The sequence below is a fragment of the Scardinius erythrophthalmus genome, assembly GCF_964197995.2.
Source record: "Scardinius erythrophthalmus genome assembly, chromosome: 8".
NCBI lineage: Eukaryota > Metazoa > Chordata > Actinopteri > Cypriniformes > Leuciscidae > Scardinius > Scardinius erythrophthalmus.
In genome coordinates, this window is record NC_138228.1 from 37,159,520 (window position 1) to 37,176,914 (window position 17,395).

The following is a 17,395-nucleotide window of genomic DNA, read 5'->3' on the forward strand; positions in this document are numbered from 1 at the left end:
AGATTTTTTTGAGTTCATAAATTACTGTAGAAATCACCGCCAATTTTATGATTGACAGGATTCAATTTATGGGACTTCTTGCGGTTTCCGCAAAAATGATTGACCGTCGTACAGAGTTGCCAGGTCTGCGTAACAAAACTAGCCCAATAGCCAATCAAAAATAGCCCAATTACCATACCCCAAACATCAAACTCCCTCCCAGGGGTCCTCCTTCACAACACTTAACTTCTAGCACAGCTTTAGCATTAATAGAATAAAAAAATAAATAAAAAAAGTATATATATATATATATATATATATATATATATATATATATATATATATATATATATATATATATATATATATATATATATATATGAATGCTATATAATGGTATAATATGATCAACCCACACCAACTTGGCAACCCTGCCGTTGCACAACTCTAACAGTGATTCAATGATGTCAAGGCTATAATATGATTGGTTTATGATGCACAGTTGACCGTTAGGATTTTTGCTATGGTAGAGCCACGGAGGATGATTCTTTGTTTAAGAGAATCTCTGACAGCTTTTGCATCAGGAGTTTAACTACGATGCCTTGAAATATCGCTAGGTTCTGGAACAGAGCCTTCAAATTACAGTCTTTGGTGGTGCACAAGCAAACTTCATTTGACAGGCAAAAACAAAAACCAAGCAGAACAAACTCAATACAAAAACGCTATATATATATATATATATATATATATATATATATATATATATATATATATATATATATATATATATATATATATTCTCCCTGACGGAATGTATAAAATGCAGTTGACACCAACAAGCTTTCAACATATGATATAATGGTATAATTAAGAAAAAAAATCAATTCACACATGCATAAATGATAATTTCACACCTTAAACCGTGTCAAGCTTCAGCACTAAAAATACTAGCTCTATTATATATATATATATATATATATATATATATATATATATATATATATATATATGTGTGTGTGTGTGTGTGTGTGTGTGTGTGTGTGTGTGTGTGTGTGTGTGTGTGTGTCTATACATCAAATACTGCATGGTCTTCTCAGGCTAAGATGAATCCATGACCCTGAATCAAAGACCGACAGTTGCATTTGTGTCTTCATCTAGTCAAAGCCATGCCCACCACACAAAACACAAACACACACAAAACCGAAGAACTAAATACACAGACAAAAAGAAAATCAAACCTTTAACTATATAGATTGTATTGCAGTTTTACTAAACAGTACAAATACTGTTAGATTTGTAGATTTTTCTGAATAGAAATTCAAAGAATTCTCTACACAACTAATGAATTCAAGATAACAACAACAACAACAACAACAAAAATTTAATTAAAGCAACAAAATCAACAGCAAGCATTCGCAGCAGCAAAAGCTGGCCGTTCTCCTATGAAGTAACGAAAAGTAACTTCACTACATCTCAAATATACATTGGATCCAAAAATAAGCACTGCAGTTTGTGCAATGCAGTACATTGATGCCTATCTATGCATGAAATAATACACCAGTGTGTATATACATTACACACAAACACACACACTCACACAAAAAGAATGCAAGGACTGATTTGAATTGCAAGTGCTGCAGTCCAGGACACGTACACATACAAACACATAGTATACACAAAGAGAGAGTGTAGTAGAACAAACAACTGCCGATATATATAAGGCACTATGGCTGGGGACAACAATGCAGCGAGCCTCTCGACACATAAAGAGCCCCTATAGGCTTCTCTCTGATCAACATCATGCAACACATGCAGAATGTGATGAACGACTCTTTTAGGAGACTCCATTCCAAACGACACCAAAGACACTGAGAAAAGTACAAATACTTGGAACGCAAGAAACACGGCAAGTGGACACATTTTATCAGTTGTGAACACCACACTGGGCTGTCTTTACAAACAAAGATGTGTTGTATACAAGGTAAAGGCAATGTATAAAAATAAGTTGACGATCACATGATTTTGGACACCATCCATTGTTGATATTCATTAGAGGAGCGCTCAAATCTGAAGATCTGAAAATCCGATAAGGTGATCAAATGTGCAAAACAGTTTTTTTTCTTATTTATCCAATCTCTTGCTTCTCAACCGTGCACTTTCTTTATCTACATGCTAAAGACTTTCCAAACGTTTCCTTTTTAAAGCTAATTTTAATTGCACTCAAGTCTGTGTGATTCAGAGAAATTGCTTCCTTTCTTTCTTGTGCCATGGCTTCGGGTGATTTCTACAGAGAGCCTGGCATCACGCCTGCCATAGGGTTGCAGAGCGAGCCTCTAGATGTATGGGTATTGGTTTAGTTTGGTGGGACTGAGGGGGAAGCCTGCGTATGCGGGTGATGCGATGAAGGAGTGTGGCGGGAACAGGGGCTTGAATTGGCCTTGAGGGTGGAGGGTGGGTGAGGGTAAGAGGCGGTTGAGACCCACAGTGACCTGGTGCACGAGGTGGCCTGCCGGATGGGAGAGGCCATATGCCGTTTGAAAGACGTGATTCCGTGTGGACCCAGGAGAAGCCAAGAGGTGGGCCATGGGGGCATTTGTCACCAGGGGGCCTGAAGGGGGGTAGGACAGTAAAGTTGGCTGGGTGTGAGGGTGGATGCCCAGGTGTGATTGAGGAGGGTGGGCTGTGTGGGTGGGACTAGCATGAGGCAGAGTGAAGGTGTGGCCATGTATGGTGGGCGGGATGAAGGCTTGAGGGCGGCGGTGGCTGTAGTTGCCATTCCACTCCTGGTGGGATGAGCCATAATGCTGGACCTAAAGCATGCACCAATCAGTTTATTCCAATAAAGAACAAATGGCAATCATGTCATAACTAAGACTGGGTTGTTGTAAGTAAGGATGCACCAATATGGAAGCCAATCAGCCAATAATTATTTTTGTTATAAAATCATTTATAAAATTAATTTACATATACATATATACACACACACACACACACACACACACACACACACACACACACACACACATACATGCATACATACAGCCGTGCTCAGAATTAATCATACCCCTGGTAAATATGATCAAAAATGGCTGTAAAAAATAAATCTGCATTGTTTATCCTTTTGATCTTTCATTCAAAAAATTGGCAAGATCCTAACCTTTCATTTAAGTAAAAGAATTGAAAGTGTGTGTGTGTGGGGGGGGGGGGGGATCACATTATAAAATAAATGTTTTTCTCCAAAATTATTCATACCCCTAGACATTTTTATGACTAAAATATCTCTGAATTATATTCCCATTAATATTTACCTTTTTTAGCACACCAGGGTGACTAGGAACATGAAATTGTCCAGCTATGACTTCTTGTTTCACAGGAGTTTAAATATGAGGAAACACAAAGGCCCTTAATCATCCATCACAATGAGTAAAACCAAAGAATATAGTTCTCAGGTGCAGCAAAAGATTGTTGAGCATCACAAAATAGAGACTGGCTGTAAGAAAATAGCTAAAGAATTGAAAATCCTCATTTTGACCATCAGGGCAATAATTAAGAAGTTATAATCAACTAAAGATGTTACGAATCCTCCTGGAAGAGGACGTGTGTCTATATCAGGGATCGGCAATAGGCGGCCCGCGGGCCAAAACTGGCCCGCCAGCAATATTTTCTGGCCCGCTGGATTATTTTGGAAGTGCGTTTTTTTTTTTTTTTTTTTATCAGCCTATTTTTATTTTACAATAACGGTTTACCAGGTTTGTTTTTAGGCCCCGTGTATTGGCCCGTGTACGTTTCCGTTCATTCATTATTCTATTTCGGAATGAAAGATGAAATTTAAAAAAGGGTGCAGCTTGGTTTTTTGTTTAAAAGAAAAAAAGCAGAAATGGCTGTTTTCCAAATGTTTTCCAAATATTTTTTTTTCCAAATGTATTGTTGTCATCAAATAATAGCATTAGATAACTGGACGACATTTCCGATATTTATTTTTACGTTTATTGTATTTCATAAATAAATACAATAATATAATAATAAATTAAAATGAAATAAAATTAAACGTTGCATTCATATTCTGGGCTCATCTTCTTTTTTGTACATAGGATAGCCTACTTTGTTATGATTTTAGTATCATAATGATTAATAAATGCACGCACAATTATCCGTGAACTTGATTTGAACAAATGCCTTTCAACTTGTGTGTGCAAAATTCAGAAAAAAGAATGTGCAGCAATTTGTAGGCTACAAATCTGTAGGCTTGTTGTAGCCATTAAATAAGCGCATTTAGTTTCATATTTGTTAAAATATTATAATGTTATTTTTTTCCATTTATGTTGATTAATGAAAAGTGAACAGCACGAGTAAGATAGGATGCGCAATATATCGAGAGACATGAAGTGGGTCAGACATGATTTTGACCAATTCATTAAGTTTTGTTTTGTAGAAAGCCTTTCTTTAAAGTGAATTTCGTTTTGTATAAATTGTATCTTAATTTTAATCAATTTTTCATCAACCAAATATAGCAGACAAGAGGCGTCCGCGCGGTCACTTGCATTGCACATTAACTGGAGTGCATCTCATCCTAACTTAACCGAAACTCAGCGTATGCCTCACAGACATGTGAAATACATCAAATACACAAAGCTTTAAATGTCTTTAAAAGAAATAATTCAAAACGAAAAGAAAAAGGCTCATCAGGCATTATAGGAGAAAATTCAGAGCAGTTATCTTGGCAAAAGGAGATTGCAAAAAGGTATTTAATAAAAGGGTATGAATAATTGTGGCCAACGTGTTTTGGAGAAAAACGTTTATTTTATAATGTGATTTCCCCCCCACTTTCAATTCTTTTACTTCAATGAAAGGTTAGGATTTTGCCAATTTTTTGAATGAAAGATCAAAAGGATAAACGATGCAGATTTATTTTTTACAGCCATTTCTGATCATATTTACCAGGGGTATGATTAATTCTGAGCACAACTGTATATATATATATATATATATATATATATATATATATATATATATATATATATATATATATATGTATGTATGTATGTATGTATGTATATATATATATAAACATACATTTTGAGATCTGATAAAGATTATAATTTAACAATATTATTTTGCCAATTATTTTTTTTCACATTGTTTACATTGCTTCTACTTAAAATAATTTGTGGCAAAATTCATGCTCCATGTCAAATTTTGCTCCATCTCAATTTTTTGAGATTCAGACATCTCAGCTTTTTATTTATTTTTTATATATTATTTGCGTTAGTACATAGTAGTGGTATCTAAATATAATATCTGACTTTACAACAGCCAATAAAATAAGAAGTGCAGCAGGTTTGAAAAACAGGTGAGGAGGAACTGACCTGTCCAAAGGAGAGCTGCTGTTGAGAGTGCTGCAGGGGTGGGAAAGCCTGTGTGGTCTTCCGTTGATGATTCACCAGTAATGTTGAGTAAGGCGGCTGCCTGTTGGAACCACTGCGGCCTTTAGGTGGGCATGATGGCTCTATAACTACAATGGAAGAAAGAGCAGGAAAAAGTAGCAATCACTACTTGAAAACCTCATAAAATAGTGCTAGATAGGTTTACACTTCTTGCAAAAGGGATTCAGAACAACAAATGGCAAAATTAAAAAGAAATTCCAAAAAAAGAAAAAAGAAACCACATCAAACTTGCCCTGTTTTCTTATATTTACATCAGATGCATTTGCTTGGAGTAAACCTAATATTTAAAAATAGAAACTGAATTTGAAGCTTAACTGATTCCTATTTAAAGAATTCACTCCGAACAGCAGTAAAAAAAAAAAAAAAAAAAAGAAGCCTATTTTCAGTCATTTAGCATCATGTACATCAGGAATTCCCAAACTGCATGGGGTTTAAGAGTTGATGAAAAGCTAACAATGAATTAAATCATAATGTACAATTAAGGTGAATACATAAATAAAAAATAAATAAAAATAAAAATAAATCACTTGCTAAAAAAATACTTTATTTGTTTACCTATATGTCATGTGACCTTTAGCTGAGAGAACCGTGAACATGAAAATGTGTTGTTAAATTATTGAATTAACTTTTTATTTCAAGATTTGCAAGATTTGGCTGACCAAAATAGGAATCTCTAATATACATAATCATTAGCAGTTGGTAGGGTGGCCTCATGGCTTCAGTAAACCCCTCATCTCCAGTACACAAAAAAACTGACAAGCATTGTGACCCAACAAATGTGCTCAGGTCTAAATGTTTTATTGCAAATGGAGACTGTTGTCCATGATGATTGTTTATGTCTGTGGATGATTATAACTTCTGTTGTGAGTATATTATTCAAACTAGGCTGCTGCTTCAAACTAGAGCTGCTTGTCTCCCTTAGGAGTTGCAGGTAATTTGAAATTCAGTCAAACATTTTTCACCTGTCTGTCTTTTGCTTGACACTCACAAACAATTTTTTTTTTTTTTTTTTACAAAGTATATAATTTTTTTCATACAATATGAATTTGAACTGGGTTTGTCATTGAATTACTTTGAAAGGTTTGGTGGGATTGGTTACCTTTGCGGCCCATCAGCTCATTATTCTGAACCCGCATGGGCGGCACCACCATGGTGCGGATGGGCAGCTTTGCAGACTCGGTCTCTGTAGTTCCATTGGCTTTGCAATTCTGGTTGTTGTCATTAATATAGGTGGCCTCCAGGAAGGGGCTGTCAGCTCGACTGGAGGACACCGACGCAGGCGAGCCATCCACCGTATCACATCCACTTTCACGCTCATCATCTGACATACTGAACACAGACCAAACCAATCACTCTCAGACACAAAGAGCAAAGAACATACTCACAGATAAACAGTGCTCAGAATGGAACACTATGCACTGATTAAACAACAACAACAACACAAGTATGTGGAACTATGCAGTACGCGACAAATATTCTATAAAATTCGACATTGTCACATGGCCTCTTTACTTTACATGTTTAATTTAGTGAGTAACTAAATCTACTTATCACAAAAATAAGGATATCATGTCATTTAGTTCGCAATTAGTGATTCGTATTTAAAAATATTTAATCACTATTAATTAAAAAAAATCTGAATCATCAATCTGCTAGATAAATTAAAAAAAAAAAAAAAAAAAAAAAAATTATTTAATTATATATATATATATATATATATATATATACAGTGAGGAAAATAAGTATTTGAACACCCTGCTATTTTGCAAGTTCTCCCACTTAGAAATCATGGAGGGGTCTGAAATTGTCATCTGGGGTGCATGTCCACTGTGAGAGACATAATCTAAAAAAAAAAATCCAGAAATCACAATGTATGATTTTTTAACTATTAATTTGTATGATACAGCTGCAAATAAGTATTTGAACACCTGAGAAAATCAATGTTAATATTTGGTACAGTAGCCTTTGTTTGCAATTACAGAGGTCAAAGGTTTCCTGTAGTTTTTCACCAGGTTTGCACACACTGCAGGAGGGATTTTGGCCCACTCCTCCACACAGATCTTCTCTAGATCAGTCAGGTTTCTGGGCTGTCGCTGAGAAACACGGAGTTTGAGCTCCATCCAAAGATTCTCTATTGGGTTTAGGTCTGGAGACTGGTTAGGCCACGGCAGAACCTTGATATGCTTCTTACAGAGCCACTCCTTGGTTATCCTGGCTGTGTGCTTCGGGTCATTGTCATGTTGGAAGACCCAGCCTCGACCTTCAATGCTCTAACTGAGGGAAGGAGGTTGTTCCCCAAAATCTCGCAATACATGGCCCCGGTCATCCTCTCCTTAATACAGTGCAGTCGCCCTGTCCCATGTGTAGAAAAACACCCCCAAAGCATGATGCTACCACCCCCATGCTTCACAGTAGGGATGGTGTTCTTGGGATGGTACTCATCATTCTTCTTCCTCCAAACACGTTTAGTGGAATTATGACCAAAAAGTTCTATTTTGGTCTCATCTGACCACATGACTTTCTCCCATGACTCCTCTGGATCATCCAAATGGTTATTGGCAAACTTAAGACGGGCCTTGACATGTGCTGGTTTAAGCAGGGGAACCTTCCGTGCCATGCATGATTTCAAACTAGGGTTGCCACCTTTGATTTGTGAAAAACCGGGACACTCAGATTTTTTTTTCTGTTGTTGTTGGGGGGGGGGGGGGGAGTTGTTTTTGCATGATTTTCCAGCGCTGTTTTTCCTTTATATTTAACTGAAATTTTTAACTCTAAAAAATAATAATATTGCAAATAAGTGTATTGTGATTGTCAAAACATTTTAGTAACTAAACTGAATTGTATTAGGTTTAGTGACAACATGTTACAATGTTTATATTGTACAATTTCTGGTAAGATACGTTTTTTATTATTGCTTGAAACAAATTTCAGGATTTCAATTCAGTTCAATTCTTGTGATTTGATTTAATTGACTGATTTGGATAAATATTAGAAGATAGGCATTCATTTTTCTCAAGAGAAAAATCTCACCTAATGCTGTAAACATACAGAGAGCCTTATCAGCTGGTAAAATTATTTAAGGTTAAAAATAAGTTTATTTAACAAATTAAATATAATGCATTTTTTTATTATAATAACAACTTTATTTAATGATAAGTAAATATAATAAATATGTAATATAGTAGCCTATGTTTAGCAAAATACTCTCTATAGCTCTTTTTCTAGCTAACTAACGTGCTATAGCCTATTATGGTCATCAAATGGCTTTCCTGAGGTAAATGTTATGTGACAATTGTTCTCCAGCTGTTTTATTGACCCTTTCCGCGGTTGAAAAACACTGATTGATCGATATTATGTATGATGAATATACATTTCGGTAAGTTGTACGTTTTATTTCAACATTGTTCATTCGTGTTTATTTACTATAAGCTAGAGGTGATCAGTTCACGTGCCGCTAGGGATCTTTCACGTCACATTTACAAACGCCAAAACGGTGTTTATTGTTTGAATTTCGTAATAAAATTGACAGAATCTGAGAGCTGAGATTTTTTTATAACGTAAGTAACCCGCTCTGTCTACTCTGTCGGTCTCCGTGTCCTCTTTGCTTCGCGATTTTTCTGTGCGTGAGAAGGGTTAATTGCGCGTGGCAGCTCTGCAGTAGGCTAACGTTAACAGTAGAAGGAAACGGTTTGAAACCAGGAAATTCTACTTTAGAAGTACATTTTAACAAAAAACCGGGACAATTCGTGTCCCGGGAAAGAATATTAATTTTCCGGGACTGTCGCTCAAAAAAGAGAACAATCCCTGGAAAACCGGGACGGGTGGCAACCCTATTTCAAACCATGACGTCTTAGTGTATTACCAACAGTAACCTTGGAAACGGTGGTCCCAGCTCTTTTCAGGTCATTGACCAGCTCCTCCCGTGTAGTTCTGGGCTGATTTCTCACCTTTCTTAGGATCATTGAGACCCCACGAGGTGAGATCTTGCATGGAGCTCCAGTCCGAGGGAGATTGACAGTCATGTTTAGCTTCTTCCATTTTCTAATGATTGCTCCAACAGTGGACCTTTTTTCACCAAGCTGCTTGGCAATTTCCCCGTAGCCCTTTCCAGCCTTGTGGAGGTGTACAATTTTGTCTCTAGTGTCTTTGGACAGCTCTTTGGTCTTGGCCATGTTAGCAGTTGGATTCTTACTGATTGTATGGGGTGGACAGGTGTCTTTATGCAGCTAACGACCTCAAACAGGTGCATCTAATTTAGGATAATAAATGGAGTGGAGGTGGACATTTTAAAGGCAGACTAACAGGTCTTTGAGGGTCAGAATTCTAGCTGAAAGACAGGTGTTCAAATACTTATTTGCAGCTGTATCATACAAATAAATAGTTAAAAAATCATATTTTGTGATTTCTGGATTTTTTTTTTTAGATTATGTCTCTCACAGTGGACATGCACCTACGATGACAATTTCAGACCCCTCCATGATTTCCAAGTGGGAGAACTTGCAAAATAGCAGGGTGTTCAAATACGTATTTTCCTCACTGTATGTATGTATATATATATATATATATATATATATATATATATATATGATAATGAAAAAGACCAAACTGCAAAAATGATAATGAAAGAGACCAAACTGCCTCATATATATATATATATATATATATATATATATATATATATATATATATATATATATATATATGAGGCAGTTTGGTCTCTTTCATTATCATTTTTGCCCAAGTTAATTTCAAGGAAAATCCTCAACTTGGTAAAAATAAATAAATAAAAAGTCAAAATTATGCCAAAATGCCTGTTTTGTCAAGTATCCTCATAAGCACAGTCTTAAATTAGTTAAATAAAGTTTTAAATGAGCAAAGAGTTATGAAAATGTGATGCATCAGATCCGTGTCGTGCGGTAGGTCTTAAAGTGACAGTAGCCCAATAAACCAGCTGCTGTCTGTCATTAATAATCAAAGAACAACAGAAAAAGAGACTCTTGACTGAATAACGCACGTTCATGCAACATCTGCTCTCAAGTCAACACAACACTCATGTATCGTTCTTAACCCTTTGATGCATACACCGGTGTGATCAGTCTAGGCTGGTCCCTGAAGCGTACGATCACACAGGTGTAATTAGAGACAGACGTGCTCAGCACTAGTCATATATCACTATTCAGTGTTATCAACCACATAATGTTTATTTTAGGTTTCAGACATTTAAATACACATGAGTACTAGCAAAACAATACATTCATAGTTTGTAAAATACACAATGTCTATGGAATCGGCTATAATAATCCTTTCTATTATAATTTGACGACGTGTCTGAAATGCGGTGCAAACTAAAATGGTGGTGCCCATCGCACGTTATAGATCAGCTAACATTATCATTATAAAGATAAAAAAAAAAAAAAAACATTTGCTTGCACGCATTTGAGAATCAGAATATCAGATAGTTCATGATATAGTTAACAAGTTTGTGAATATTTTGAATAAAAAGGGAAAAACAAAATAAAAGCAAAACATCTGTCATACAGCATTATTGTGGCTGCGGTGTGTCACGTGACAAGATTGACGTGTAGCCATGGAAATAATAAGGTGATACCATCTAAAATAAATATCGCCTTAAACTCACGCTGGGGGCTCAGCTAGAATATTTTAAACTTGCGTACAAAAGGGTTTACTTTGGGCTCAAATCCTCATTCTGACCGTAGTAAAGTGTGTGCATGAAATACGGACCTGTTGCGTCTCTTGCAGGGGGAGGAGCTGGACTGCTCTGAAGCTGATGAACTGGTACTAAGGGTTGAATCGGGACTGCTCAGGGAACACACCCGCTCCATATTGAGGGTGCTCTTACATGCCTCACACTCCGGACTACCTTTACACCTGAAACACAGAGGGTGCACACACTCTAACACTGCCTTTAGAAGCCATTGATCACATATACAGCTCAGCTACATTGCAACCATCCCTCTAATGATTTGTACTGAAATGTTTTTTTTTTTTTTTGAGCATCATAAGGGCGAGCAAATTCTGACTGATTTTTTTTTTTTAGGGTGAACAAACCCTTTAAAACTTCTAGATATGTATTAGACGTAGGGCCGCAACGACGCGTCGACGTCATCTATTACGTCGACTATGAAAATACGTCGACACGCATGAAATGCGTCGACGCGTCACATGAATTATTTACGTTTAAATATCGAGTAATGGCGGCTTCTGCTTCATGGTGAAAATGACAGACCACGATCATCCAAAGTATGGGAATACTTTAAACTACGGCCGAACAGAAAGGTGCTTTGTTCACTATGCAAACTATGCCCCATTCGGCGACGATAAAATGGGCTTTAATTTATAACTTCAACTTAAATAGGCTATGTCAACGAAGCTTTCAGTGCATTTGCCAGTTTTTAAAAGTTGTGTATACACATGTAGACTGGAGACCTGCACTCCCGCGGGACCCAACGCAACAGAGTGCGGCGCGGAAATATGGATCTGATGGCCGAGTGCGGGCGCGGGGGCGGTAATGCACCAGTGTGTGTGTGCTGGTTGCGGGAGAATAAAACGATTCGCGAGACTCCCGCAAAATAGAACAAGTTAATTGAGTAAATCATACTCCCACTACGGTAATTAATAACAGACTATATTAAACACATTTCCTAAATAGGCCTGTGACTGTATCTTATATTTTATGAAATAGTATCATTAGTTAAAAATAAAGCTTTAAATGCTTCCTGTTCGCATATTTCATAATAAAATGACAATTACCCTTTCTGATTTCATGTTAAAATAACATACAGATGCACTACCCTCTTCAAAATACAGCTGATATATTGTTGTACTTATTTATTGTAAAGTTTGCCAATGGATAAATCAGCTAATCCCAAAAATAATCATTAGATTAATCTGAAAAATAATCGTTAGATTAGTCGACTAATCGAAGAAATAATTGATAGATTAATCGACAACAAAAATAATCGTTAGATGCAGCCCTAATTAGACGGGTAACTCACTCTAGTGAATGTTTCTGAGAGTCCGGCCCCTCCTCATCTGTACCACTGCTGATACTGATGACGCTGCCAGCAGGACTCGGAGAGTCAGCGATCACAATGGTCTGCCTCTGCTTCTGAGACACAGTCGATTCCTCGTACTCTTGTTTTGCCTTACAGTATGCAGGCTCCTCCTCTGGCACCGGCTCTGACTCCGTCTCTACTACACATTCTGCTGCCTCTTCCTCTGTGTTTTTGGCACCTTCTACCATCTTTGGGGACTGGCATGATGAGTTTTGGGAATTGGTTCTGTGCATGAAGTTGTTACTTCTACATGGGATGATAATGATGAATTAGATAGGTAGGCATGACAAGAATGTAATAACCGATATCAACTATTTTTGAGCTTGCTGATAACCACGTGTAGCAAACAAAACACAGTGGCAAATGTTTGATCAACCCAATCAAGACATGTATAAATATATATCCAACAGAATGGAATGCAAAGTGTGTCATTTCAATTTATTAAATTAATTTGAAAATAAAAAAGTAAACAAATAAGTACCAATAATCTGACTTTTGGGTCTGGAATCTTCACTAACATTTACCAAAAGTAAATTCTCTTTAAAAAGTTATTTTAAAAGTTGCATGTAAAATGATTATTTAAACAAATATTGATTTATTTCTTTATTTAAACAATTATTTATTGATGTATTTTTGTTTAATTTCTTTATATTTGAAAATAAACAAACATTTCACTGTTTTAATTTGCTTTAAGAAATTGACCAATAAAAAAACATATCTGAAAAATGCTGATTAATGAATACAAGTGTACTGTTCATCAAAATGGTGTCCAAAAAATTCAATGGTATTTATTTAACATTATAATGCAATTATAATTTTTAAACATTTAGAAAAATGTATCCATTTATTGGTCAATTTGTAGTGATTATTATTTTCTGATTTTTTAAATCAGTAAAATTCATGATTGTGTTTTGAACAACGTTTACCTTTGCAATTTAAAAGTTAAAAATGATCAGTTAAAAGTTAAAGCTATTTAAAAAGTTATTATGTTTTATCATAACACTTAACAACGTTTATATAGAAGCATAACTCTGGCAAAGTTCAGTTTGAAATGTAATATGTAAAATAGCAATATAATCCTGATCTTGAATATATTTCCAATACCATATTTGCAACATATATTGGTGCAAAATGAAAATTTAATAATGGATTTTTTTTTTTACACTAGATTTAACATTATCAATTTCCATTTACAGACCATTTTGTTTTTTTAATAGTGTAATACATTTGATAATGATTTATTTCTTTTTACTTGAAAAGGGAATAAATAATATATATATATATTTTTTTACCAAGACATTTATTAATGTTGATGTTTTGTCATGGGCCTAAAAAAAAACGAATAAATAAAATAATTATTGCATTATTTTTTATATTCAACTGCATATTTACACATAAAAAAAAAAAAAAAAAAAAAATCAATTAACTGGATTTTTTTTTTTTTAATGAATTGATTTATAATCGGTTCCTTTTTTGTTTTAAAGTGGCACTCCTAGCCCTCCATACACTGACAGCATGCCCAGATATGGTATGTGGATTAACCTGTTTGAAGATGGTTTATTTCTCTTGTTAGCAGCTGGCTGTGGCCACACCACATGAGCTATTCCTATGCTGATAGGCTGGTGAGCTGACATGGCCATTGGGTTTGTTAACAGCGGCTGGTGGGGCATCATGGAGCTGTAATGGTTGCCATGGGAATGAACTTTCCTGCAAAAGATGGGAGAGAAGCTAAGCATTTCAGTGTGGAGGAAAGTATGCAAAGAAAGATGACTCACACAAGAGCTTGAAACGTGTTTTAATACTGGAACAAATAAATAAAGCAGTGCAAGTACAATGACAGAGAGGCTTGTTTCACCCACCCCCATTCTGCTAGTCTCTGTGGACCTGCCACTGTGTCTGAGGCCAATGTCGCTGCTGAAGGGGCCACCTGAGGCCAAGTGGGCACCAGGATCTGCTGAGGACGATTTGACCACGCCTGCTGTAAAAAAAAGGCATGCTAACTTCCTGACATGGATATAATAACTCAAAATGTGTCCTTGTCTCCTCCTTAAAGTAGCATTTAAAAACTAAAGGGATGGTTCACCCAAAAATGAACATTCTGTCATTAATTACTCACCCTCATGGCGTTCCAAACCCGTACCACAAATTAATCTTCGGAACACAAATTAAGAACTTCCTGTCCCTCCTTTGATGCAACTACCACTTTCAGGCCACAGAAAGAGTAAATGCATCATTAAGGTAATCCATTTGACTCCAGTGGTTTAACCTCAATTTTATCAAGTGACACGAGTGCTTTGTTTGCGCAAAAAAACCCCACAACTTACCACTTTATTTACAAAATATTCATCTCCAACGCTCATTCACAAGAGCACCACAACGCATGCGTGTTGTGTTGATGCGAGAGCAGACGTTGTTGCATTAACGTGCGTCGGAGCTTAATATTTATATAATAAAGTAGTAAATTATGTTTTTTGTGTCACATGGATTACTTTAACCCTCTGGGGTCTGAGGTGTTTTCTGGGTCCAGGGTTTCTGGATCCAATGATCATTTCTACAAATATGCCACCAAAAATACGACCTAAGGAGCTTTATGACACTCTCTCCCAATACAGTAATATTTTCAGTCAGAAAAACATAGGAAGCTCTCGAAAAACCGGAGTTGCTTTATTTTATGACATATGCAGAGCTAAATATGGATATCATCCAGTATAAAGAGACGAGACGAGAGGTACTGACAGATAAAATAAAAACATGATTGTGATAGCCTTTATGATTTGCCTGATTTCTTCAAGTGGTCATATTAACCATCTGGTAATGGTTAACGCGGAGTCCTTTGCATCGCATATATTTTTGCCTTATACCGTACAGTGATTAGAATCCACATCTGATCACAAACAGAAGGTATTCAAACATGAGAGTGTGTTTTGAGCTAAAATGATTTTAAAAGTCTTTAATGCTAATGTTAGCTGGTATATGGAATCAACCACAGTGCTGACGTCTCACGACTCAGGTAAACTCCTCCTCTGTTCGTAAACACTCCTCAAGCCTGACTTGGCCCGCTTTGGACCAAGGTATTGGTCAGGCCAGAAAACCCTGGACGTTGGCCCAGAGGAAGCCCTGGCGAGGCCCGATCAAGCCCCGGAAGTGACAGTGGAAACGCGACTGGCCCTGGCACGCACTAGCATGCCCGCTTTTGGCCCGACAGTCGAAATGTGGTTAATGGAGGGACAGAGAGCTCTCAGATTTCATAAAAAATATCTTCATTTGTGTTTTGAAGATGAACGAATGTCTTACAGGTTTGGAACTACAAGAGGATGAGTAATTAATGACAGAATTTTTATTTTTGTGTAAACTAACCATTAAATACCCTGATAATACACTAATACACTTTTTGTGTGTCCAGTAACCATGTCAATAAAATGTATGCAAACAATAAATTAAGTAAGTTACTTTTCCTTTAAGCCCGATTTAAAGGTGCTCTAAGCGATGTCACGCATTCTTTAGGCTGAAACATTTTGTCACATACAGCAAACATCTCCTCACTATCCGCTAGCTGACTGTCCCCTGAACAAAAAAACGTGGTCTCTGTAGACAGCCCAAGCTCCGCAAACGGCAACAAAAACAATCTGGGCCAACCTGCACCACTAAACATAACAAACAGTGTTCCAGCCAATAATCGACAAGAATGATTTGGGGGTGGGGGTTGGGGGGTTAGTGCGCATGCACATGAAGGGGGCTGTGGGGAGTGGAGGAGAGAGAAACATGAGAGGGAAGTTAGCTAGAGGAGAGATGTCCTAGACAACAACAACTAGAGTTCTCAACGGGCCTGAAAATTACAACCCGACCCGACCCGGCCCGTGGCTTTTAAAGCCCGGACCCGATGTAACCCGACACATCATCATGAATTATCTGCCCGAACCGGCCCGCGGCCCGACAATAATTTTTTTTTTCTCTCATACACGTATTATCATGACCAGCAGACGGAAATTCAAATCAACCTTTAATGTTCATGCCCTTTAACAGTACAAACAACTTTCCAGACCTCTGATTTTCCCACTCCTGTAGTAGCGACGGTGAATTCACCTGCGGCAAGTTTACTTTTCACCAACTCCATCTTCTTCTCCAGGCTAAAGGCCTGCACGCAGCGGCGTCAGGTCTGCCCCCGCCCCTCTCCATGATGCACGTTGCACGCAGCAGCCAGACTTTCTTTACGGTGAACAGCAGCGATGATTAATAAATGTTTTTTTGTTTTGTTTTGTTTTGTTTTTCACTGAGCGGAAAAGATTAAGCCCGAGGTCCGACCCGACCCGAGTCATTTGCTTATATTTTCGACCCGAACCCGGCCCGAACACGCGGGTCCCGTCGAGTTTGTCGGGCTGACCCGACCCATTGAGAACTCTACCAACAACGACTAACGTTAGAATTATATTCTCTTGACTTTTGATATGGCCATCACACGACCAAAGAGTCGACGTTCCGATGAACAAATAGCAAAGAAGAGGGAAAAAGGAGAAGGAACGCGCAAAATCCCATAGGATGAGGAGGAGGAAGGGTCGAGCTAGCCTCTGTTTTGTTTGACAATACTTCGAACGTCAACAAGAAGTGACATCACCCAACATCGCTTAGAGCACCTTTAAACAACTGATTAAGTGGAAGAGTGTAAATATTGATAAAAGTTTGTTTGTAACTATTTATCGATCAATCTGTATTTGTGTTTACCTGTGTAATGACCCCTGGTCTGATCTGTAGAGGCTGGATGGCAGAGGCTTGTGTCACCAGTGGTACTGTGCTCTCCATGCGCACAGAGAATCCCACTGGCTTATTTGGGTTAGGTGGGAGACCTGTGACATGAGGCAGGGTTATTATTGTTAACTAAAACAATAAAAAAATATGTTA

At 37.1% G+C, this 17,395-nt stretch overlaps 1 protein-coding gene across 2 annotated transcripts in view; it reads right to left on the bottom strand.

The window, feature by feature from the left end:
* Positions 1 to 1,345: 1,345 nt before the first annotated feature.
* The window catches only part of hipk3b (homeodomain interacting protein kinase 3b), a 118,323-nt gene continuing 102,273 nt past the window's right edge, over positions 1,346 to 17,395 (bottom strand). The window contains exons 9-16 of one of the 2 annotated variants that reach the window (XM_081373212.1): positions 17,219 to 17,340; positions 14,359 to 14,474; positions 14,042 to 14,206; positions 12,440 to 12,745; positions 11,166 to 11,312; positions 6,523 to 6,752; positions 5,346 to 5,491; positions 1,346 to 2,789 (exon numbers count right to left, since the gene is read on the bottom strand). In XM_081373212.1, the coding sequence (XP_081229338.1) occupies positions 2,313 to 2,789; positions 5,346 to 5,491; positions 6,523 to 6,752; positions 11,166 to 11,312; positions 12,440 to 12,745; positions 14,042 to 14,206; positions 14,359 to 14,474; positions 17,219 to 17,340 (1,709 nt within the window). In that variant the 3' untranslated portion in view covers positions 1,346 to 2,312. Of the gene's footprint in view, positions 2,790 to 5,345; positions 5,492 to 6,522; positions 6,753 to 11,165; positions 11,313 to 12,439; positions 12,746 to 14,041; positions 14,207 to 14,358; positions 14,478 to 17,218; positions 17,341 to 17,395 lie in introns of both variants that reach the window. The other variant, XM_081373211.1, reaches the window with a different exon arrangement.